Genomic DNA, 26482 nt, shown 5'->3' on the forward strand with positions numbered 1-26482 from the left:
AGCAAAGTGTCCCTGCATAAGCCCAAGGTTCCAAACAGCAAGCTCATGCACTAAGGACAGATCCAGGTCCCACTGCCTGGGTGTCTCCCAAACAGTTTAAGCTATTCAGTTGGCTCACTTAGCCAGAGGGCTTGATCCAGCTGGGGGCTCCACAGCCTTTCGTTCATAATTCGTGTGTTTCCATTTAGTTTGGCTATTTGTCCCTGTGCTTTTTCCAATCTTGGTCTCAACAATTCACACTCTTGCAGTCCCTCCTCTTTCTCAACAATTGGACTCCTGGAGCTCCACCTGGGGCCTGGCCGAGGATCTCTGCATCCACTTCCATCAATTATTGGATGAGAGTTCCAGCACGACAGTCAGGGTGTTTGGCCATCTGATCACCAGACCACCTCCTTCTTCAATGGAGTGATAACAACTCCATTATATTACCACAGAACTATCACTATACTGTTTGACTCAATTAGCTGTCATGGTGACCAGGCCAAGATAGTCTCTACTCCAATATGATGATGAGATCATGGTATGCCCAGTGGAAAAAAAAAGTCATATTACAACAATTCTGACAAAAAGAAAAAAGAAAAGAAAGAAATACAGCTAGCTATCACTAATCATTAAGGAAATGCTAATAAAAATCACAGTCAAAACCAGAATGGTTCTTCAATAAATTAAAATAAAACTACCACATTGTATTATCACCTCACATAGGCAGGGAACTTGTAGCTCCTAGAAAAAAATAAAATGCCTTTCAGACAACAAGGTTTTGAACATAGAAGGCTTTAAGGAAGACAAGAATGCACATCACTTCTCTAGCCCTGGGTCACAAGAAGCCTGACCACTGTGCTATCTCACAAATCATGTACTAGCCAGGTCCATATATCCCACATTTCATGTCTCACAGGTCATAGTAACCAAGTCAACTGTTCTGGAAAAGTCTCCATCTGAAATTTTACCCAAAAGTATGCTAAGGACTTTCCAAGCACATGACCCAAACCAACAGCAGAACATATGGGACCTTTCAATCTAATTTAGTAATGTCAAGGGAGCTTTACCTACTTCTTTGTGGTTCAGCAAGTTTCCCAACTCCCCACCCACTAAGGAATCTTAAAACAGCACTTTTCTTTGTCCAGGTGGGCTGGCACTTTGCTTTCGATCCTGCTGTGCTGCCAGATCTAATAAAGTTTTCACCTAAAGGGCAATTGCATGCCTCCCTTGAGCTGCACTCTTCTCTCCTACAATCTCACATTCCGGGGCCCAGACCCGAGGCAGCTATTATTGAGGTAGATTGCTCTGTGGGGCTGCTGAAACTTCGTGATTGCTGTCTTTGTATCTAACAGCAGACCTTTGCATCTGTCTCCAGGATTCCATGCCTATCTGTTCCAGAAATCTTAAGCGGTCAGGGGTTGCTCCAGCCTTGGAACTGTTTTCTCAACAAGGCCTGTTGAATCCAGGGACACCAATGCCTGGTCTTAATTAACTGGCAGTAGCCTGGCCACAGTTCTAGAAGGGAAGCTGAGACAGGGATACTTTTCTCCTTTGCACTTTCTTCTGGACCTGTTTAACTCACCAGACTTTAAAATGAATACCACCAAATCTCACCCAACTAAAGTTTCTCCACTTTGCTGCCTTTTGCATAACCTGCAAGCATTTTATCCTGTGGGAGATATCAAAAACGGATTTTCTTTGGTTGTACTGTCTGGCCACAAATAAAATGGATAACAAGAGTCCAGTGGCCTGATACTGGTACCTTTGATTTTAACATACTTAGAGCTTTAGAGAACCTCATACAGAGCTATTGTAAGTTGTCTGCAGTTCCTTACATGCAGGCTTTCTTCTTTCTCAGTCACTGACCCTCTCTCTGTCAATCTTTTACCAGCTTCCATATCCTGCTACTAAATGAAAACTTGTTGTTGTGGAAAAATTTACTCATTCCAAGAGACTCCTTCACTGACTTTGATCCTGCTGACCATGCTGCTCCTCCTTCTCCTTATATCCTTTCAGCCCTCACCAACAGTAACCAGCTTCCTCTCCTACACCTTCAGAACTGCCATCTTCATCCTCTTTGTCTTGTACCTCTGGTTCTACTGACTGATTACCCCAAGCCACCACGCTCCATTTCCTCTCCATGTGACATTAACTAAGAATTCAAAATCACCCATCCATTGGTGCAGACCAGGGACTGTGTAGAGTGAGTCTAAACTAGAATCTAAGTAGGAACTCCCAGAGCCCATCCATAGACTCTGGGACTGTGTGAAGCCCCAGAATGTTCATTAGAGAACCCCCAAATCAGTCTCTTTCTCTGCCCCTATTTGTATACCTAATAAGCCACCACATCCATCACTCCATCCTGTGATTACTGGAGGCCCCACCCAGACCCCAGAGTATCCCCAAGATTGAAAAACCAAGCATCATTCAGCTGGCCCATAACCCACACAACAAATGAGAGAGAAGATATGCATACCACGAAACACCATAAAATCACCCAACTCCAGATGCTTAGAGACCATGCAAAAACACAAACAACATGAAAAAGGAAGACAATGTGCTTCCTCCTGAAACCAGTGCCCTAATCATAATAATCCTTGAGAAGAGCAACTTAGCTGATGCAGGAAACAAGGACTTACAGCAGTCATAAACACCGTTCAATGAGCTCAAAGAGGATGTGAGTGAAGACTGAAAAAAAATACAGTAGAGTGAACAATGAATTCACTACAGGAAAACAGAAACCAAAAGAATCACCAGAGAAAAGGCAAACTGAAACAAAACTCTAAATGAAAGATTCAGGAAGTCAAATCAAAACCTCAGAGGTAAGCCTCACCCACAGAGTAGAGATGGAAGTGCAAATCTCAGGCACTGAAGATAAGACAGAAGAAATGGAAACTTCAGTCAAAGAGAACACTAAATAATAACAATAATAAAAGACGGGAACAAAACAGCCAGGAAATCTAGGACACTATGAAAACATCAAATCTGCGAATAATAGGACTAGAGGAAGGAGGAGAAAACCAGGTCAAAGGCACAAAGAATATTTTTCAACAAAATCACAAATGAAAATTTCTCAAATTTAAGGAAAGAGATGCCTATCAAGGTGCAAAAGGCATCTAGATTACCAAATAGACATTACCAAGAAAGAAACTCCCTGTGGAACACAATAATTAAAATACTAAATGTACAGAATAAAGGATATTAAAAGCTGAGAAACAGAAATACTAAGTAACACATAAAAGCAGGCCTACAGTGTAACAGGTTTTAAAAATGAATAACTTCTAATTGTATGAATGTTTGTCTGCATGCATCTTCGTATACCATGTGTATCTGGTGCCTGCGGGGTCCAGATTAAGGCATTGGATCCAATGGAACTGAAGTTACAGACTTCGGTGAGCCACAGGTGAGTCCTGGGAATCAAACATGGGTCCACTGAAGGAAAAGGCAGTGTTTTTATATGCTAAGCCATCTGTCCTGCTCCAATACCTGCCTTTTGAATGGACACACTGAAAGCTACAAGGGCCTGGACTGACTGATGAACTACAAGTTCTGAAAGATCACAGCTGCCAGCCCAGACAAACACTCTTAGATCTAAAATTACCTATGAACTCTAAGGCAGTGATAGTGGGTGACTTTCATGCCCATTCTCCTCAACAGCCAGGTAGCCATCCTTCATCGTTGGCACCACCAAAACCAAGAGTCTCCTATAAGGCAGGAAAACCAGAAGACTGGTAGGAAGGCTAAATTTCAGGTCATGTATTTCTCCCCTCTCCTCACTGCCTTGTCTCTTAATCTTTCCCTTGCTCACCAAAATTTAGGGAAGGGGGGCTATCCCAGGAAGGTGCTACCGAAGGCTGGTTTACAAAACAGGTCAAAATAATTTAATCTAAGTGGGATGCACTTAAAACTGTTGCAGCCTTTGTGCTGTGTGCACGACTGTCCTCTTGTTCATCCATCTGGACATACCTTCCACTCATCCCTATGTTCCTGCCCTTTCACCTCAGGAGCTAGCTAGCTTCAACTCAGCAGTTTGCCTCTCAAACCTTTGACGTGCAGCTGCCTGATTCATATCAGAAACCTCTTCCCTGCGGGTCGCTTCTGGTTTCTTATCTTATCAACACAAAGACTCTTACATCTCCACTTGTTTCTCAATAGCAGCTTCTCAGTCCTCTTCAAAATTCCTTGCCCCTTTGAACACCGGAGCCATTGTGCAACATTTCAACATTCTCACGTAGACACAGAGACAGATAGATAGACAGACAACTACGTTGACTATATGATGTCTAATGTGTGACCTGAAAGTATATTATTTAATATTAAAAACCTCTGTTCCCCTCACAAGGGTTACCAAGGAAATTGGGAATGTCTGGCAAGTAGCTGACATTAAAACTGCCAAGTCTTGTGAAATTATTTTTCTTCAATAAATTCTGACATTGGAGAAAAACACAAACATGTTCTTCTATATTTCTGACAGCATGGTACTCAAGTTAGACTTTAGTGGAATCATACTTTTGTTCTGCTGGTGGTGCCCTAGATAGTGTAAGTGGACATTTACTGACATCTACCATAGAATAATTATTGTGAAAATGTGACACAGCTTCTGGAGAAACAGTTCTGTGTAAATGGGAAAGATAAAAACAATCCCCTGGGATCTTTAGCCAGGTTTGCAGGTAAAGATGGATCATGCAAGTTGGTCTGTAAAGAGAAGAGTGCTCTATTTCCAAATGCAGACACAAAGAAATGTATAAAGACCATGACAATAAGGAAAAGAAAAAATCAAATTAACACAATTAATCTCCTGTAAGGAACCCTAAAGAAATGAAGAGTATGAATCACCTGACAAAGAAGCTCACTATACTACAAAAGTCATAGGTGATTATTAAATTTGAACCAAGAACATGATATATGGCTAAAAGGAAAATATTAACAAGATGAATGTGATTAAGAAGAACCAACTAGATTCTAGTTACTAGAAATTAAGGAGGTGAGTCATGTAATAACAGAACTAAAAAGTAACAGAAAAGTTAACCTGCAGTCTTAAATAGAAGAAAGGATCCATGAACTTGTAGACATGTGTTTAAATTATGCAGTATGAGGATAAAAAGGGTAAAATAATAGTAAAGGATAAAGAAAGGGCAAGGGGACTATGGGGCATCATCCAGTGAAAAACACATATGTGAAAGGAGTCTCATAAAAGCAAGAAGATATAAGAAAGATCATTTAAACTTTTAAAATACAACTATTAATTTGTATGTCAGGATTGGGCATGCAACAGACTTTGTGTGAACAACTTGTAAAAGTAGGTTCTCTCCTTCCACAATGTGGGTCCTACACTTGTTCAAGCATGGCAGCAAGTGTCTTGACCTGCTGAGCCATTTTATAGGTCCAAGATCATTGAAATATATACAGTTACAAAAAATTGTATTATATATTAGAGAATAGACTGCAGATGCTATCACCACAGAAAAGACATGACCAGCAAAGAACATATTTCAGTCATTAGCGCATTTGCCTACAGCCTCTGCAAGGTCCAAGATCTAATCCGCAGCTCTGAAATAAACAAAACCAAGAATAATAAATATATGAGATGGATATGCTAACACTTCAATGTACAAGTTTATAAAAATTATATTGCAAAATGTAAGTGTAATAATTTCCTTTAAAAGTAAAATTATTTAAAATAACTAAAAATTTGTAAGTTCTGGAAGTATGCTGTGCTTATTTTTATAACACTGCACTGTGCACTTTTATTTTTGGTTGTGAGCCTAGCCTTTAACGGCTGAGCCATCTCTCCAGCCCTGCAGTGTGCATTTAAACTGTTGAAAAATATCAAAGGTTGAGTACAGATCTTTGAGCATGTTAGGCAAATGCTTTACCAGTAAGCCCTGTTTACATATAATTTTTAAGTAATAATATCTCTTGTTGTATTTTAATGCAATTTGATCAAAATCATTATAAAAATTATTGAGATATTTTTGTCTTACTTACCACACATGTTTACTCCAGTTGTCATGTTGAAGGCTATGTTATTATTACATGTACTAAAACTGTATTTAAACTTCATCAGGTTTAGAGGTTTTTTTAAATTTATTTAATATTTTAATTTTATAATTAACTTAATTTCACATATCTGCCACGGATTCCCCCATCCTCCCTCCTCCCACCCTCCAGCCCTCTCCCCCAATCCACCCCCCATTCCCACTTCCTCCAAGGCACGGTCTTCCCTGGGGAGTCAGCCCAGCCTGGTAGGCTCGATCCATGGCTGATCCCCATGTGGAGATCTGGGAGTCCAATTGGCAAGGTTTAGAGTTTTTAAATATTAGAGTTTTAAAAGTATATTAAAAAAACCCAGGTGTACCAGTAACTGAACGGAATATTAGTAAAATATTTATTGAGGTATAGTTAAGATGCATTATAAATTCACTTCAATAATTTCTATCTTTTTAAGTTTTCTTTTCAGTTTTTTTTTGTTGTCTTAAATTCTACTTACCTGTACTCAAGTTTACTTAGTATGTATGTCTTCGTTTATCTCCATGCTAGTACTGAGCCAATGCCAAATTGTCTATGTATTTTCCAATACTATACTTTTATTTGTCACTCTCTTACTGTCTAGCACTTAATTTAGGTTATTTTATTAAGTACTGGGGATTGAAGCCAGTGCCCAGGGCATGGCAAGCTAGACCTGTACCAACCGAGCTAGTCTTCCACCATGCTTTCTGTTTTTTAAGAAAACCTGTACCTGCTTACTGAAGTTTTTCCACAATTTCTGTTCTAACTTGTTTACCAGATGATACCACCACCTGGCTCTCCTCTGTGTTTGTGTCAGGAGATTGCCCTTATCACTCAGGTTGCAACGCTCCTGTTTTTTGTATACTGAGGAATTTCCACCAGGTGCCTGGACTTTTTGACCATTATCTTCTTCGGCTTTCTTTCAGTCTTATCTTCTCACTTTAATAGATAGTCATCCACCAGGGCTTAGTAAAGAAGTTCTGAGGGTTTATACAGGTTTATCACATCAATGGGGAGCCCATGCCTCTTTGAAACAAGCCTTCCAAGTAACCAAGTTCTAAATGAAAGGGCTTTACCATGACAAGAAGACACTCAGTTTCCCGGTTGCCCAGGCCCAGAAAAAGCAGACCACTGTCACGTTGGTAAGTCAAATATTATCCAGGACCTTTGTTCTGTGTAAATTTCCATTCACCCCTTAACCGGAGATGTGCTTGGAACTTTGCAAACATCTGCCTTAGCCCCAAACCATGGAGTGCACAGCACATTTTAACCTAATACGGTAGTGTTGACTGACTTAAGATCTACTTCTTGTGGTGCAACACTTATCCCTCGCTAAGGAAATTTGCAAAGGAAACTTGCAAAAACAGCAGCCTTTGTTTTCCCTAAGTAAGCTGTACCTTTACCTCAGACACTGCCTCAAGGTTGGCTTCAATTACCCTTTTGACCATCTTGAGGCATCTCTGGAACCACTGTGTTCTTATAACTCTGAAAACTTAACAAGGTTATAGTTTCAGTGATTCTTTAATTTCTATCTGTTCTTTGATGTTATTTTCATGTGACCTAACATCATTGATGCTTCTACTAATCTCGTTAGTGCTACCTAAAGTGATGGAAACCCAGGCATTTGTAAGGATATCTTTCCTATTAATGCCACTCAATAGACCCATATCTGTAGAAAGGAAAATGGATTCACCATATTTCAGGAACGTCCTGTTGTGGCTTGATTCTTCTTCATGGTTCTGATAATCAGCCTTGTTTGATACATGGAATACAGAACTGTGTAGTGTATAGGACACAGTGAGTGGCTCCCCAGGCAAGTCTGTTTGTTGTAGTATCCTCCTTTAGCATTCTAGCTGGGTGTCTCTTGGAGACAGGGAAAGTTCTGTTCCAGTTAGGAAGGTGAGCACTTCACTGGTTACAAACTGTTAGTAAGAGTTTCTTTCTGGTTGATCTTCCTTGCCAAGTTACCAAACTTGTTTTATGGCACTCTTGGGGAGCAGGAGGGGATCAGTACTTTTTTTTCCCTGCTGTTAGTTTGAGTGTTATATATCATTTAAATTAGGTGTCTTTCTACTGTTCAGTAAATGACAAGTACCTTACGGTTCCTCCAGGCCCTAGATGCTATAACCACATCACCTTCTTTTCCCACTTTGCTGAAATCCCTTACATTCTCTCCAGCATTGTATCTCTACTTTATGGGGAAGGGAAGGAAGAAAAGAGTCTAGACAGCCTTGACCCAAATCTGAAGTCCTAGCTCTAGCTTCATTTGTCCTCAAACCCATCAATAATAGTTTTCTATGTTCCAGTTTCAACTAAACATTCTGGGTACTTGATTAAATATAGTTTTATGGGTCATACAAGAGAGTCCACAAGAAAACACAATCTAACTGAACTTCCCTATTAAAGTTCCAAACCCAAAGTAGTTATAAATATTAGTTACATATACCTTCTAAATACTGAGTAATAGTAAGTGGTAAGGCATATTGGTAAATATTTATTACTCTTTAATATTAAATTTTATGACCAACTAAATAGTAGAAAACTAAATTTTTTTAGTTGTTTTAAATGTTCTATTTAGTTATAAATCCATTTTCTTTCATTTTTAGTTAATGTTTTTTTTTCATAAATTTTATGAAAAAACTTGCAAATAAAAATATAAATTTGATATTAAACAAAAGAATTCCTGTCCACAGAATACTCAGTATATTGATTTCTATGTTTTAATAAGTCTGTCTTTGCTGATTAAATACTCGGAGCTGGAAATACATTCTTTTGAGACAATACAGTTTTATCAAAGGTTAGTTTTACTAGTTCTATAAAAAAATCATAAAAAATTTTCAATGACATTTCACTATGAATATGAGAGGAAACTCTTTTGTTGCTTTAAACCAAAGATTACTTACTGCTCTTTTCCTAGAACACCCTGTAATCCAAGGCACAGTAAGGTTTCCTGAAATCTGTGAAAACAACAAATGGAATCTTAGTAAGGTATGTATTAACATTGCTTGTAATGCTGATAAATACTAAAAATAAGAATGTATATGATGTGAGGATAAGTAGCTAAATCTGTATTCAGAATATATTCCAAATCAAAGGCATCCTTTCCTTACCAATTTAAAGGGCCTTCCCTTGCAGAAAAAAAAAATAGAAATGGTGTAAAACTCCCCCCAGAAATTAAAAATAAATGTTTGTTGGGTCCTGTAAAGGATATGAAAGTATATGGAAAATAAAACGTTTTTTAAAATGTAATGCTCTGTGGATGAAGTGGAAAGGGGGACTTTAAATAGCACATCACAAAGCAAGATACAACACTATAAATGAAATACAATACGTATTCACTATGAACACTCAGCAATTAATTACTAACATAAATATTATTACAGTTACCTTCTTTATATGAACCTTAGGGATTCAGTGTAAATCACTGAAAGACTGTTTCTCTAAATTGTGTCCCCACTAGAAATCTATCTTGATATCCATCCTTATCACAGAATGCTAAAATGTAGATTGCGAAAGACCACTGAATTAAAGGATATTTCTGTACAAATAATGCATGACTGTAAAAGTTAGCAAAGGGGAACTTTTAAGCCACATCATCCACATCAGGACTGTCTAGATAAGAATGTGTCCAGCAAAATCTGTTCTTTTTGGGTCATAGTCTGGTATTTAGTGTGGATAGTGACATTCTGCAATGTTGCAATCATGAACAGATAGACACATCTTCTGTCGTCTGCAAGTATTTTATATCTCAGCAAATGCTTGCCAATATTGTCTCCAAATGTTAAGAGATTTCAACTTTTACAAATGGAACAGAGTAATGGTCATAGCTAAGGATATACTTATTTCAGTTTTCTGTATAATGGACATGTGAACGTGGCTTAACATAGTAAAAGTATTTTTATTCAATGTAAAATATTTCCCTTAATGTACAATAAAATGGTGATTAGCTAAATACTGAAGGTCAGGACAGAGTGTGAATAATGGATGTTTTATTTTAAAATAAGTATGGTAAATCAACTAAAATAATCATATTATGTACTCCACACAAATAGAGATATCCAATTATTTTGAATTATCACCTTCCATAGTCCGGTTAGTGAGAATAATTCAAGAGAAGCTACACAGAACCTCTAGAAAATAAGTAAGCAATCATAAAGAATTATGGATAAAACAGAATCCTAAAACAGTAAATACTAAAGAGTTAGATGATGTACTAAAATTTTATATTCACCTAACATCTACTGTAATGTACTCTTTAATTCCTTACATTTCTAGCACAACCCCCCAAACAGGTAGTCAGAGTAGCTAGATTTGGTTTTTAAAAGTGAATAATACTACAGATAAATATTTCTCTAACTTCGTTGGGTACAAGATTGAAGGTAGGTTTCTCACTAGATCCTGTACATGGTACTCAAATGAAATGGGCAACAAATTATAATGTTACACATAAACAGCCTGGTTTAGAAAATTATGAAATGAATTGACAAGGAGATGAGATGGGTCTTATAACTATTTCAGAACTTACCCAGCCAAATGAGTGCTCTGTATTTTAAGCTAGAAAATTTAAGATGTTATAAACTCATTACAATGATGTTGTCATTGTTGAAAGCATTTGGGAAACTTGGAAATGTCAGTTCACGCCTCATCCAGAGATTCTGTCTCATTACTTCACACACCTTTTATTGTAACTAAAAAATACACCCTAGATTAAACATTCATACTATTCACTAAATGTGGCTCAGAATGAATTCTATTTTCCAAAATCAAATTTTAGTGACGATTTGTCATCACTAAAAGCATTTAAAAGAATCCCACAGGTTCTTAAAACAATTGTAAAAGACTTCAAAAACTTTTTGACAAATTGAACATTATTGAAATAAGTAGATATAACTTTCTAAGGTATCTAATTTAAATTCTGTTCAAATGTTTATCAGGTATCTCTCCTATATGAGATCGTTACAGGAAATAAAAAGATAGGTAAGAACCTAATTTCCTGGAGGGCAAGAACTATGATTTGAAAAGGAGAGATAAGACAGGTACATGAAAGATTTTAATACAAAGAAGACTATAGTAAGAGTTACAATGGATGCCCAATAAAGTAATGGTAGTTCAAAGTATGACAAAATTACACACACTTGTGGATTGGTATCTCAGCTGAACCTAAAAATATTGAGTGGAATATTGATAGAAATAAAAAGAGATATTCCAGGAAAAAAGAATAGTATCACCACCATGGAATAAAAGGATAGGTGTCTGAGAAAATGCCAGTTCAACTCATAATACAAAGGTAGGTTGAAGTCACTTTGTGGAAGTGGAGAGTGCCATATACACCTCAATCTAATTCTGCAGGAAATATGGAGCTGTTGAAATTTCTGTTATGTGGCAGAACTGTATTTTTGTATATTAGGAAGTTTAATATACCTCTGCATGTGTAAGAAGTACACAAACTTTTATATGAATAGGTGCAAGAGGTAATACAGGCTTGAAACTAAGATAGGAGAAGTAGTAAAGGCAAAGAGAAATGTAAAAATACTACATTCAAAGACAGATCTTGGGCTGGAGAGATGGCTCAGCGGTTAAGAGCACAGGCTGTTCTTCCAGAAGTCCTGAATTCAATTCCCAGCAACCACATGGTGGCTCCCAACCATCTGAAATGAGATCTGGCGCCCTCTTCTGGCCTGCAGGGACACTTGCAGGCAGAACACTATACATAATAAATAAATCTTAAAAAAAAAAAGACAGATCTTACATATGAGACAGAAAATAACTGGATGCTTGGGAGATGACAAAGGGCTTTGTTTAATGAGCTTCATAAAGCTACTTCCTAGATAGGTCAACCCATATTCGGTCCAACCAAGAATTACAAGTTTAATGAAAGGAAATGCCTTCTGTTGGAAAACCGTGTCTTTTGGCTAAGAATGGATATATTTTAAAAAACACAATTGCCTGGATGCAAATTAGAATTACATTGTGTGTGTAGTTGAGCATGGTGAATCCAAATGGAACACACATTTCATGGAAAATCATGCTTACACTTGAAACTGAATCTCTATATCAATATATGATTTTTCAATCATTTTTAAATTAAATATTATTTCCTTTTAGAGAATTTAGATACTATAAATGTCACATAGGAATCACATGTTAAAAGTATTAACTTGATTCTAAAAGTAATTTAGTTACTCTGTTGGTTAGTGTTTCAACAACTTGACATAGGCTAGTTATCTGAAAAGAAGAAAGGTCAATTGAGAAAATTCTACAAAAGACTGGCCTGTGGGCAAGACTTTGGGGTGTTTTCTTGATTAATGGTTGGTGTGGAGGACCCACCTCACTGTGAGCAATGACACTTCTGAGTTGTATAACAAAGCAAACATTGGAGAGCAAGTCAGTAAGCAACATTCCTCCATGGTCTGTTTCAATTTCTGCCTTCAGGTTCTTTCTTGTGTTCCTGGCCAAAATTCCCTCAATGATGGATTGTGATGTGGAAGTGTAAACCTTTTCTTCCTAAGTTGCTTTGGTCATGGTGTTTTATGATGGGGTATTATTGTGACAGAACTGACCATTTCATTTTTGGGAGGATTGTGATGTATTTTGTGACACTGGGCTGGAAAAGTCATTGATTATTCAGAGCTTAATGAGCTGTTCTGTGGTCACTTGAAAGATAATGCTGACAAAAGATGAAGAGAACGGAAGCTTGGCTTGTTAATATAATTTCCTCAGTTATGATACAAGATAAGTTAGATATAAAACCTTAGACTCACAAATATAAGGTAGATAGGATATCTTCTTTAATATTGTAACTGTAATTCTTGCTTGATAATTGTTTTATGTAATTGTACTATGTAAAAGTTAAAACCTTCCTTAAAAAAAAAAGAAAAGGGGAAGTGCTGTGGATATCGCTCTGTGTAAATAAAGTTCTGATTGGCCAGTGGCCAGGCAGGAAGTATAGGCGGAACAAGAGAGAAGAAAGAGAATTCTGGGATGGAGAAGGCTGGGGAGAGACACCACCAGCCGCCGCCATGAGAAGCAACATGTAAAGACACTGGTAAGCCACACGCCATGTGGCAAAGTATAGATTAACAGAAATGGGTTAATTTAAGATAGAAAAGGTAGATAACAAGCAGCCTGCCACGGCCATACAGTTTATAAGCAATATAAGTTTCTGTGTGCTTTCTTGGTTGGGTCTGAGCGACTGTGGGACTGGCGGGTAAGAGAGATTTGTCCTGACTGGGCCAGGCAGGAAAACTCTAACTACACAGCACCACTACAATGAAACCATTGATTTACTGGGACAATTAAGCTGCTTGGCTTTGGCTGAGAGATCAGCTATGATGAATAAGATACCAGTATCAGTGAGGAAAAATCATTGGGGAACTGTTCCCTCAGATTCAGCACACAGAAACTGGTCCAGAGGATGACAAGGTTGCATCTCATGTTGGCAGCCAAACTTAGTAATGTGCAAGAATCTCTTACACTGCTTTTGAAGACATGAAGTAGTCCTCGAAAGCACTGAGGCTCTGTACTATGAATGGTCAGGAGAGGCCATTGGTGAAGATAAATCCTCAGTTGTAGAGGAAACCCCATGATTGCTATTATCATGGGGAAATGCCAAGGCTTGGAACCAAGTAACAGGGTTGGAGTTCCTGAAGAGAGGCTGGGAGTTCATTGGTCAAGGTGCAGCATGTGGAGACCCCAGCATTTTGGAGATGCCAATACCATGGGATGACCACCAAAGACAGCAGCAACTTTAGAATGGAGCTAACCTGAGCCTATGAAATGAGCAGTGTGCCTTGTGGGTGGCAGAACTGGAGAAGTGGAACTGCCCAGGTTCTGTGGAGCCCAGAAGATCTAGAGTGAATTCTAGATGTAGGACATTCAGTTACAGGATTTAATTTACATTGCTGGATGTTGGTTTTGTGTTACTTTGATTGTAACTACACATTTATTCTTCTTTTGTGGAGAAATAAATATTTAGATTTCCTTATTTACAGTTATGACAGCATGAATATTTTAGCAACTTCAACATTTTAAAGAGACACTGAGTTTTCAAAGAGAACTTGGCTTTTAAATTGTTGTTATTTGTAAAGACTATGGAACTTTAAAAGTTACACTATGTTTTATATTGTACTATTAATAGTACTATGACATTTTGCAGACAAGAAAGAAAAGCTTATGGTTTAATAGTGATTTGTTTTTTTGTGTGTCAAGCTGACAAGGGTCAGTTATGTTAGTTTTGTCAACTTGACACAAGCTAGAGTCATTTGAGAAGAATGAATCTCAATTGAAAAAAATCCCTCAATAAGCCTGGTCTGTAGGCAAACCTATAGGATATTTTATTGATTAATGTTTGATGTGGGGGAGCCCAACTCATTGTGGGTGATGCCATCAATGGGCAGATTGTCCTGGGGTATCTAAGAAAACAAACTGAACAAATTAGGAAGAGCAAGTCAGTAAACAGCATCACTCCATGGTCTCTGCTTCAGTTGCTGCATCTAGCTCCTTGCTTGAATTCCTGTCCTGACTTTTCTCAGTGACAGATTGTGACATGGAAGTGTAAGCCAAATAAACTCTTTCTTTCCCAAGGTGCTTTTGGTCACGGTCTTTATCACAGCAATAGAAACCTAACTATGACAGCTATAAAGAATTCTATACACATGATGTACACCCTATTTTTAAAATTTCAAATCATTTTATGAGTACACTCAAGTTACAATCTGAAATAATGTTTTATTTTATGAGATTTAGGAAAATTGAAATTTTATTAATCAGCATTTCATTAAATGCAATTTGATTAACTGAAACAATTAGGCAATAACTGACTCTCAACTGTAAGAAATTCATAAATCAATGTTTTAGCTTTCTTTCAATTTTTCTGGTACTAGCCTGATACAATGCCTGACAATCACAATGCTTAATTGGCAGAGTTCTAGGGTTTTTTTTTAAATTATAGGATATATAATATGAGAATACTGCTGGGCATATGACATGTCAATAAATATTTTTCTAATTTATTGAATTGATTACAACCTTCACTGTTCATTTTTTATAACTTCCTCAAACAATAAAAAGACAAACATGACAATACGCAAAAGACTCTTACAGAATAAGAACATGGGAATAGGAGAGGAAATTGCTTCTGGTTGAAAAGAACATTTCTTTTATATATATGTAGCATGAATCTTAAAAGGTCCTATTAATAAAAACAAACCCAGAGCCAAGTATTGGGGTGAATGTTGAAAGATCAGAGAAACAGAACCAGCAACAGACAACCTCACCTCGCCAATTCCTCAACTGATCTCATTTCCTCAAACTGAAAGTGTCTGTGTCCTCATCTCTGTGGATCTCAGCTGAACTGCTGCTCAAAAGCCTAAAAGCTTAACAGACTCTATTTCCTGGTCTTCACACCTTATATACCTTTCTACTTCCTGCTATCGCTTCCTGGTATTAAAAGCGCGTGTGTCACCATGCCTGACTGTTTCCAGTGTGGCTTTGAACTCACAGAGATCCCGATGGATTTCTGCCTCTGGAATGCCATTTTCTGGCCTCTATGTCTAATGGCTGTTCTGTTCTCTGACCCCAGATAAGTTTGTTAGAGTGCACAATATATTGGGGAACACAATATCACCACAATATACATTTTAAATTAGTGCACAAAGTAACAGGTTTCCATATGGCATTTTACACATACTTCATTTTTGTTGATTGAATGGAGGTGAGCACACATAAGCAGAACTTGGGAGTCTGAGGCAGGAGGATTGCTTTTATAGGCAGCTCCAAACCAGCAAAGGCTAAATATTGAGTCTCTATGTCAAAACAAATAAAAAGGAAAAACAAGTAGTGAAGGACTAAAACAGCATCGTGGCAGCTCTGAAAACCTGGCAAAACATACAGAAACTAAGCAAAATGACTAAGAAAATGCCTTGGTCAAAGTGGTTGCAAAATTCATGGCACTTTTATTGACCCATTTCAGACCAACATTTTTAGTGTGACATGACATGACTCAAAGGCAGTTTTGGCCCAATCCCTGGTTTCCTCTGTGAACACGTCACAGACTTCATTTGATTAAATAATTCATTACTGTAATGTGTCTTAGGCTGTCTGAGGGATTGGCCTCTTTATCTATGAATTGGAAGTTCAGATAGACAAAAGTGGTGCAGGTGAGCTTTCAGGCTAGAGGAAATACTGGGAACCAGTGGACGAGGGTTGTGAAAATCTTAAGGAGAATGATGATCCACAGAAATGTGGAGAAAGACATTAGTGATTGAGAAACACAATAGAATAACTAATGGCCCCTCAAGAATCAAGATTGAGATACAGACAAATTAAAATATTTTAACATAGCCACTAAAATCAAGGAGTCAGTAAATATGCATGAGGACTCAGTGGATACCTATGAAAGGAATAAATGACCCAAAAACACTGTGCTAGACTGACCAGTGAAAATATTATGCTAGACTGGTCCATGAATGTCTCCATGAAGCAAGAATGCTAAATCTAGGAAAGTTTGTCCCTCCCCAAATTATCAATATAAAAAAAAAACATAGTATATGAAAAGAAACAGGACACATGTCCATTCGGAGAAAGAAAATAAATCTAACAAAATATTCCAAGAGAATCTGCAAATAGTGGGCTTATAAAAAAAAAGAATTTTAAGAAACTATTTTCACATTTTATTTAGACTTAATGAAGATCATAAAGTGAGGGAAAAAAACCCTTTTGGTAGATATACCAAATACAAAATACAAAAAAAAAGGAATAAAAGCATATTATTAACAAAAAAATGTAAAAATTTGAATTAAGACATCCAGGGAGGAAGAAAAGATAGGAACTGCAATCTAACAAATCAGAATAGTAAGTCCTTACCTGTCAAAAATTACTTTACATGTAAATGAACTTTATTCTCTAGTCAAAATATAGAATGGATGAATAGAGAAAACAAAAACAGGATTCAATAATCCCTTGCCTACAAAAAACTCATTTTAGATTCAAGGACACTCATATTCTGCAATTAAAGGCATGGAAAAATGTACTCTGTACAAGTAATAAGCAAAAGATAACCAGGGTATTTACATTTAATATACATTAGTTTACATTTAAGATAGGGCTTAATTATGCAGTCCAGATTGGCCTGAGACATTTGGAAGTCCTCCAACAAATTGTAAATATTATCACTGTTACAATTAATAACACTGTCAGGAAATGGTAACATGTGCCTATAATTGCAACACTCAGGAGGCAGAGGCAAGAAGATAGCAAGTTTTAGATCAGTCTTGTCTACATACAAGTTCAGGCCAACCAGAGTTATGTATCAAGTCCTTATGATAATCAATCAATAATAAAATAAAACACTAAAGGAGTAAAAACCGAAGATGTGTAAAGTGAGGAGGATATTAGTGGTGTAATTCAACATTACATTAAGTATGTTTTCTGGTAAATGGCAAACAGAAAAATGAAGTAACTACCAATCATTATGACTAACTTCCTCTTTGTTAGGGTCAGATGCTAGGAAAGGTACCTCAAGAGCTTCAGCATTGTTTTTTTGTTTGTTTGTTTTTTGTTTTTTGTTTTTCGTTTTTCTTTCCCCACCTTTCCTGGCTGTATTATTTTTATTTTGAGACAGGGCCTCACTATGTATCTCCGGCTGGCTTGCAACTTGTTATGTCGATTAGGATGGCCAGGAGCTTGGTGATTAGGAATGTACACCACTACAGTCAGCTATTGATTTCCACTTTGAATTAAAAACTGTAAGGTAGAGAGGGTCAGGAGAAAATGGTGTCTTAATTTGGGAACACCCTGGTAGCATGTTTCCTTCAGTATTGTGGTTGAGCAGATAAGGATGTCTGGCCAGTAGCAAGGAAAAATAGCAGACATCCATACCTTCTTACTCAAATTCTAAAAATCATATTTTTTTTTAGGGAGAAGATCATAAGAAATCTTCTGAGGTAGACTTATACTTCACAGTTAAAGAGATTATCTGAAACATACCTAAACAATTGAATATGTAAAACAGTAAAGAAATAATATGGTTTTGTTCCTAGGTCTGAAGTTTATTAAAGTATTACTATGGATATATCTTTTCCAAAAAAAGTGCTGTACAAAAGATGATTTGATTAATGGTTAATTTCAATCTGAATTGGGCATCTACTTTTAGACAAATCAATTGGCTAAACTTCTGCAAACTCTAAGTTCTTATCCATCGACTTCTAAAGGGCTGATTGACTTGTCTGCCTGTATCCAAGGAAGACAATTGTACACATAGCCCAGTTAATCTTATTTTAGATATGGGAAATGCTGTGCTTCACATAAAAGTACCATTTCTTGAACAAAAAAAAAATGATGTCCATGGTAAAATGCTATTAAATGACTATCATCATTTTAAAACTTGATAAACACAACATTTCTTCAAGGTATTGACAACAATCCATCATTTTCAAATAAAAATCTCAAATTAATTAAAAATATGAATTATGACATAGGCTGTAATCTAACTATACACAAACATCATTTTTAAATCAAGCATGCCTTAAAAAAATCTTCATAAAATAAATTTATACCTTACCTGGTAATTGTTTTGGTTTTGTGATAATCTCAATTGGTTTGATGATACAAAATGTTGAGAAAAATTACTCCGTGATGGATTAGTATTACTGTAGATAGAACTAGATGGTGTATGCAATGAGGTCCGTGGTGTCAAATGGTAGTCCCTATTCTGATACAGTACATTGTCTGACAAATCTCTAATATTCACCATTTGTGAATTTGGCAGGTTTCTTCCTGGTCCAGGCAAAGTTGTACTTTGGTTCTCAGCTCGTAGGGAATTGCCACTTTCATAAAACCTTGTATAGCTTGTTATCTGTGCTCCCATTGATGCCAGCTCTTCTTCTCTGGCATATTCATCCTCTGCATCGCCGGTCTCCATCGCAATGGACAAACAAGTTCCTTCTGCTGAACCAGGCCTCTGTGTGCTGTTTCCTCCCAGAATTCTCTGAGGGCAGTCACTGACTGCTAATGAAAACACTTCCCGAATTTCCAAGTTTTGTGTCCTACAGTAAGGGTCTCTAACAGTTGGCTTTTGCCCACATAAGTTATGTGATGCCAGACCTGCATGTTCAGGTTTATATGACCTTTGAATACCAACTGGTTCTATTTTGCAAGGTCGATGGCACACAGATGGCTTTTGAGGTACTGTCATTTCAGAAGCTTGCACCGGAGAGCTTCCATAGTTTTTCTTTGTGTGATTGTACACTGAGTTTCCAGCATTTAGTACGCTTGTCTGTCTTGACAAAATAATTGTCTTTTCCCCTAGGAGCACAGAAGCATTTTTACAGTGTGCTACTTGTCTTGGAACAGGAATGTGCAATTGAAATTCAGTGTCATTTTTACTGGCTGGTTTCTGAATAGGAATTTTATGTGCTTCTGTAATTTGTGTATTTGTATGCTTTGCTGTCCCTTGCTTACTTGATGAGCTTGCTGGACTGTATATACCAGTTACAATGACATCATTATTGGCAGAAGTCCAAGAAGATTGCTGGCTTGAAGGCCGGGCAATATTAACTACATTTCTGACTGTAATGTCTGGAGCTGCCAGAGAGGTACCAGAAATAGTTCCTGCTGTTCCTGATTCAGGGTTCTTACTACTCATTTTTCTTCGCTTATTGCCAACCCACGTCTGAAAGAATAAAAAAAAAAGGGCAATATGATAAAAGGTAACAACAAACTTAGAAAAATCCATTTCTATGTAATAAAGTATATTCTTGTCACAGAAACAAATCCTACACATGGGCAAAAGGAAAAGATCCAATAAAAGACAAAGTAACCAAAGTCTAAGAGCAAACATGATTAAGTACTCATTCAATAAATACATGAGAACTTTAGTAAGAGCATATTACTCTTTGCCATAAGATCCACCCAATTAATATGTATCAAGAATTGCAAAAAAAATTAAGAATTCTAAAACTGTTTATATCTTTTGACCTATTAAATACATTTCCAGGAATATATCTTAAAATGTAATTATAGTTTGACCAGTTTAAGTCTCTGCATTTACCACTGCCCACAGCAAAAGGGAGCTTCTCTAACCAAAGATGATGGGAACACTAATCTGAGAAAAAACATAATTATTTAGACAGCAATTTGATGAGGGCATAGTGTCCGTTTCACAAAATAATAGCAGTAGCTTTCCCACTAGGGCTGATAACCTCCCCAGCCAGGTGATTTTGATGAAGTTTGCAGTACTAGTAGTGGATTGCTTTCTGTAGAGCAGGCCTCATAGCTCAGAAGAGAGTGGTTTGTGACCCTCTTAACTGATTTGAGCCCACCCCTTACTCCGCAACCTATAAGCAGATAATAATAGCCATGGGAGAGAATCACCAGGCTCCATCCAACCATCCCTGGTGATCTATAGGTAATTAATAGCTTCTAGGGTAAAGGAAACACATTCTTTTCTTTAGTGCCATAGCTTCCAGGAATGAGCCCATGCTCCTGTACCATGCAAACAGCCCTAATGGAACTCAAAGTCATCAAAAATTGATAGAAAAACAGAGAGAGATATACAGAAAGAAACTGAAGAAGAGCCTGGACTTAGAAATAGGGCTAGGTGGGAAAAGGAAGGGGATCATCAGGAATGGGAGGTGAACAGGAGAGAGTAATAGGAGGTGACTATGATCAAAATACAGTATATACATATATAAAAATGCCATGATGCAATTCATTATTAGACATGATTAATAGATGCTAAAAACTAGTAAAATGTAGGCACAGATGTAGACAGTTTGTAGTTCAACATATTCATTATATATCTATTTATAATATAAACAAATGAAAGCACACGAAAGCTCATCTCTTTCACTCAGAAAATTGTATTCTTAATCAACTGTGCATTCATAATCATCAGGCTTAATGACTTCTATCGTATGGATAAGTATAATAACTTGGTTAATTTCATACTACTATCTATATTATTTTCAGAAATATGCATTATTATGTGCTTCATTTTGCATACATCTTTGTGTTGGTGGTTCCTTGTCATTCAATAGTAAAAATCTATTATTTTCTAAGTGCCCTCCAACATATGAAAATTTTGTTTACCTCAAACCTCCAGTTTGAATCTTCTGTACTTTTTTTTCTAATCTGAGAATTGCTAAAAGGTAAATGATAGCTGATTTGATTAGATTTCAGTCGTTGCTATATTATTTTAATAGATCTATCATGCATTACATACACCTATTTTCATGTTAGGATATTCACGTTTTTATCTAATATATAAGAGAAATTTTCTATATAGGTAGTAACTTGGTTACATAATACCACTTTTTGGTTCATTATTAATTTATAGTAGTTATTTACTTTTTGCACTTTACTTAAAAAGTTTTATACAATGAATATATTACTTTTAAAAATAGAAAAAAGTAATGAATAAAGGTATTACAATATGTTGGCATTTAGGATTTAATTATAAAATGCATTCTTCTATATAAGTAATTTATTACAATTATCTTAGTATAATTTCCCTGAATCATAGTTCTTCTTAAAACACACAATAAAAATATTGCATTCCATAACGTGATTATGCAACTTTATATTAAAAAATTCATGTCATATGATAAACTACTAAAACACTATAATCTTTTAGAAATTAAACAAAATAAATGAGTAAATGAAAATCTTAAATAAACTAGTCTCACACGTAAATGATGTAAGATTTATTTTTGCAAATTTTAATGATGTTCATCTGAAAATTTCATAAATTATCCAATTTTCAGTGTTTACACAATGTATAGAAAACATTAATTTTGCTATAATATTGTATGTACTAGATTCTACAATGACTATTCTTTATATATTTTAGTTATTTTAGTAGGTGCTACATTTTAAATTATATAAATGAACAAACCAATGTCCAAAATAATAGCTTTGGGAAAGAAACCTTGTCCGCAAGTAGAAAACTCTGCTTGATCTCCAGTGTCTTCTTCTTCCACTACCTCATATGAAGTGACTAGAACCTCCTGAACCAGTTATCCATTGACTTTCTTACTTTCATGATTATATTTTTAATAAAGAAAGTATTCTAGAAACTGTGATGTTCCCCTTTGCTTCACATGACATAGTGAGAATTTTAAACTCACTCTGACTTCCTTGAATAAGAGGAGCAGGATGTACAAGCAGGATCTGAAATATGTGTAAGTACAAATATCACAAGTGAAGAAAACTAAGAAAAAACTCTTTGGATAAACATAACTTCCCAAAAGGTGAATTTCATAAATATTTCAAATGTTTCCAGCTTTTCAATTTAAAAATGCATAAGAAGGATTATATATTCTTACATTACAAAATATACATCACTAAACTTAAAAAATATTGAGGAAAATATGGTGAATTGGTAAAATTGAATCTAGGAACTATTACACCTAGTGGCCTCTCTGGTTTTACTTACATAATTTTATTGTGTGTGTGTATGTGTGTGTGTGTGTGTGTATATATATATATATATATATATATATATATATATATATATATATATATACACATATATATATACATACATATATGTGTGTGTGTATGTTTACATATAGACTATATATATAATATATTATTTACATATATAGCTGTATATTATATTATACATAATAGCATATATAGTTTGGTATATTATGTATACAACAAAACCAAAATATCACGTACATATGAAATTCAGCTATCTAGCAACCCAGAAACCTCATTTGTCTGAATCACAATCTACATAGATGCCATAAGATTGATGTAGCTCATTAATACAGTGACTATTAAACTTGTAGCACTTTCTCTGATTTTACACAGATTTGAACAAATAAAGTATCGTACTTTCCAACAAATTAAAAAAAAATAGAAGTGGAATTGGTAGTAATAGAGGTTCTTGATTATAGAGCTCCCTGATAATACTTAAAATTACTCACTAAACATTGCTCGTTAAAAAGGAGAGGGAAAGGATGCAGGCTCAGTCTCTGAGCAACTACTAAAGGTGTATATATGAGTGTGGACAAGGAAATGGAGATAGCCAAGTTAAGATTTCCCACTCCCTGGATTCCACTTTATATTCTTGTTCCTCAAAACCCAGTTGGTGGTAGTGGGAGTTTATATTTGCATTTCTTTTTATTCATTTCCAAATCATTAAAATGATGTATGGTTCTAGGTAGTATGGAAGGCAGAAAAATAAGTGGAAAGGAAGAGAATACTAGCAGACTGGTAGGAAGAAGACATGGAGCTGAAGAATAACCTCGAGTTAAAGAATAGATCTAGGGGAGGTATGGTAGTAAGTCTTGATAATTGCTTTTGTGTCAATGGGAAGACTGAAGACATGAATGACACCTTTAAATAACTACAGTTCTGAGTAAAGTTAACATAGAATTATTGGCCCAGATTTCTGGATTGTATTTGTAAAGTTAGAACTTAGTGTCAACATAATTTCTGGAGGTTTGTAAGTTCAGACAGAGAAATGTCCAAATCTAACCTATCTTAATTTGAGTAGTAACAGAATTCAGGACTACAGTATAGTAGCTCTGCCTTGACTGTAGAATTGGGAGGTTATAAAGTATTTTTGAACTGTTACAGCAAACCAAACATTTAGATGGATTTGCTGGTATTCCTGCATGTGAAAAACAGTGATTACATCATGTTTCTTCATGTATGACACATCTTTAGGAAGGATATTATGTAGTTAGTTGTTCATTAGCTTCCATTGTGAAATTCTCACAGTGCTTTAAGAATATAAATTTTCTCATTCATACTATTTTATAGAGGCTTTGTTTGCTAATCGCTTTGTTGGTTAATAATATGTGATGCTATATTAGTAGGATAAAGGAACAGCATCATTAGTCTGTTTCAGAGGCTGAACCATTGATCAATATTAATTAATAAGATGTTCAACTCAAAGTTTTCAGTTGGTTTCCTAAATGATTTATTTGCACACCAGCCCCATTAAGTGTTATATTTCTAAGTAGAATCTTTAATTATCCTTCTTATAGTTTAGACCATTACCAGAGTTAAGTGGAATATACTAGGCAGTTGAAGAATAGTTAAAAGCAAATGAGTATTAATGTTTAGATTTATGTTCAATAGATCACTATTAAAATAGAAAACCATCTGGGGTATGTATATGTGCTTGCTTATATGGCTACTAAATAAAACACAATGACCACATAAGAATATCTAACATGCCAGGCGGTGGTGGTGCACACCTTTAATCCCAGCACTCGGGAGGTAGAGGCAGGCAGATCTCTGTGAGTTCGGGGCCAGCCTGGGCTACCAAGTGAGTTCTAGGAAAGGTGCAAAGCTACACAGAGAAACCCTGTCTTGAAAAACAAACAAACAAACAAACAAACAAAAATATCTAACTTGTCATGTTGATTCCATGTGTAAGGCAATTGCTTTTTAAATCTTGGATATTTGATTTTCCTGTTAGTTTACATATTTGTAAATTTCCTTTATACAGAGTCTCTAGCCCAGGCTAGCCTATGTAGCCAAGGATAATAATGAAGTTGTGACTCCCACTCCTGGCTGCCTTTACTTCCTTACAGGTATTTACCATTCCACCTAGTTTATGTGGTGCTGAGGATAGAACCTAGGGTTTTGTACATGCTAGGCTATATTTCCAGCCCAATTTTTAAAAGTACCAGTAAATTAACTGCACTTATACAACTGAGACACATTTAAATTATATATAGTAGTACTAATCTTATTAGTTTGCTTTTAGTTTAGATGTATGATTTCTTTTTCTTTTGAGACAGGGTACCATGTAGTCAGGCTATCCTTGAACTTACTATTGTAGGTTCTTTTTTTTTTTTTTACTCTTTGGGGGCCTGTCATCCAGCTCCCAAATAAATACATGGAGACTTATTCTTTCTCATGAATGCCTAGCCTTAGCTTGGCTTGTTGCTAGCCAGCTTTTTCTTAAATTATCCCATCTATCTTTTGCCTCTGGGTTTTTACCTTTCTCTATTCTATATGCCTTTCTTCCCTTCTTACTCCATAACTGGCTGGGTGGCTGGGTGGCTAACCCTTGGCATCCTCCTCTCCTTCTTTTCTTACTCCTCTCCTCGATTTTCTTTCTCTTCATATTTATTCTCTTTGCCTGGCAGTCCCACCTATCCTTTTCCTGCCTAGCCATTGGCCCTTCTACTCTTTATTAGACCAACCAGGTGTTTTAAACAGGCAAAGTAACACAGCTTCACAGAGTTAAACGAAGGCAACATAAAAGAATGCAACACACCTTCGCATCATTAAACAAATATTTTACAGCACCAATGAATGTAACATATCTTAACTATATTCCACAACATACTATATAGTACAAGATGAGCACAAACTTTTAAACACCCTGTTTCCACCTCCCAAGTACTACGTTCACAGGTGTACATAACCGTGCCTTGCTGCTTGAATTGGTGCTTTAAAATAAAAACTGTATAGTATAGACAGTAAAAATGTTTCACAATTTACTGAAAAAAATACCTGGGATAAATTTGGGGGGGGGGATTATAGTATCAAAGGAAAAACTTTTTTCACCTAATATTTGCAACGAAGTTCCTCTTTTAGTCCTGAAGAATTCTCATTGCACACTTAATGCTTGTGTTTTTATTACAGGGTTTCATGAAGACCAAGATGACCTCAGCATGCTATGTAGCCAAAAATGACCTTGGACTCTTGATTCTCCCCTGTCGTTTTCTCCCCAGTGCTAGGATGACAGGTGTGCCCCAGCCACACCTGATTTTGGAGTGCTTATTTTAAGAATGTGAGGCCTCAACTCTATACAAAGAACTACAGGCAGCTTAGGAAGGCTGAGAGTGGGAGAAATAGTCTTCTCCAGGGAAGAGCACAGCAACTGGTTGTCCAATGCCAAGTGGTCAGCCCTGAAAACATACATACAAGTAACATATAGAGTGAACAGGTTGTTCTCAAGAATATATATGTATATACATATGCATATATCTATGTAATAACAATTAGTGAAAAAGAAGCCATGAATTTGAGGGATAATGGAAAGAGGTATACGGGAGGACTTGGAGGAAGGAAAAAGAAGAGACAAATGTGATTATATTAAAACCTCAATAAATGATCCGTATATTGACATTTTAATCATCTTACTGATGTAATCAAATTACAGTTCTTTGGCTTATAAAAACTTAGAACATTACACAACCTTAAAGACTTGTTTATTTTCCTGCAAGAGTGGCTTTTAGATTTTTATTGAACTTTAGGGTTTGTTTTAACACTTTTGTATGGAAATATCTGTTTACTCAAATCTTTGAAGTTAATATTTTTGTGAAACTTCTTTTTTGTGACAGGGTTGAGCTATGTAGATATGCTGGCCTTGAACTTATAGGGATGCTCCTGCCTCTGCCTCCCCTATGCTGCAATTATGGATGTACACCACCAAACCCAGCTCAACAGTGCACTGAAAAAGCCATATAGTGTTTTTAAAAATTACAACATTCCTGATCCAGAAGTGTGGGGGGGGGGG

At 36.2% G+C, this 26482-nt stretch overlaps 1 protein-coding gene across 2 annotated transcripts in view; it reads right to left on the bottom strand.

Moving 5' to 3' along the window:
* The window catches only part of Hdx (highly divergent homeobox), a 116510-nt gene that overhangs the window by 66011 nt on the left and 24017 nt on the right, over nucleotides 1–26482 (bottom strand). For both annotated transcript variants that reach the window (XM_036175712.1, XM_036175711.1), the window contains 2 exons: nucleotides 18551–19660; nucleotides 8895–8948 (listed from right to left, as the gene is read on the bottom strand). In XM_036175712.1, the coding sequence (XP_036031605.1) occupies nucleotides 8895–8948; nucleotides 18551–19633 (1137 nt within the window). In that variant the 5' untranslated portion in view covers nucleotides 19634–19660. The remainder of the gene's footprint in view (nucleotides 1–8894; nucleotides 8949–18550; nucleotides 19661–26482) is intronic.

The sequence above is a fragment of the Onychomys torridus genome, chromosome X (assembly GCF_903995425.1).
Source record: "Onychomys torridus chromosome X, mOncTor1.1, whole genome shotgun sequence".
NCBI classification, from domain to species: Eukaryota; Metazoa; Chordata; class Mammalia; order Rodentia; family Cricetidae; genus Onychomys; species Onychomys torridus.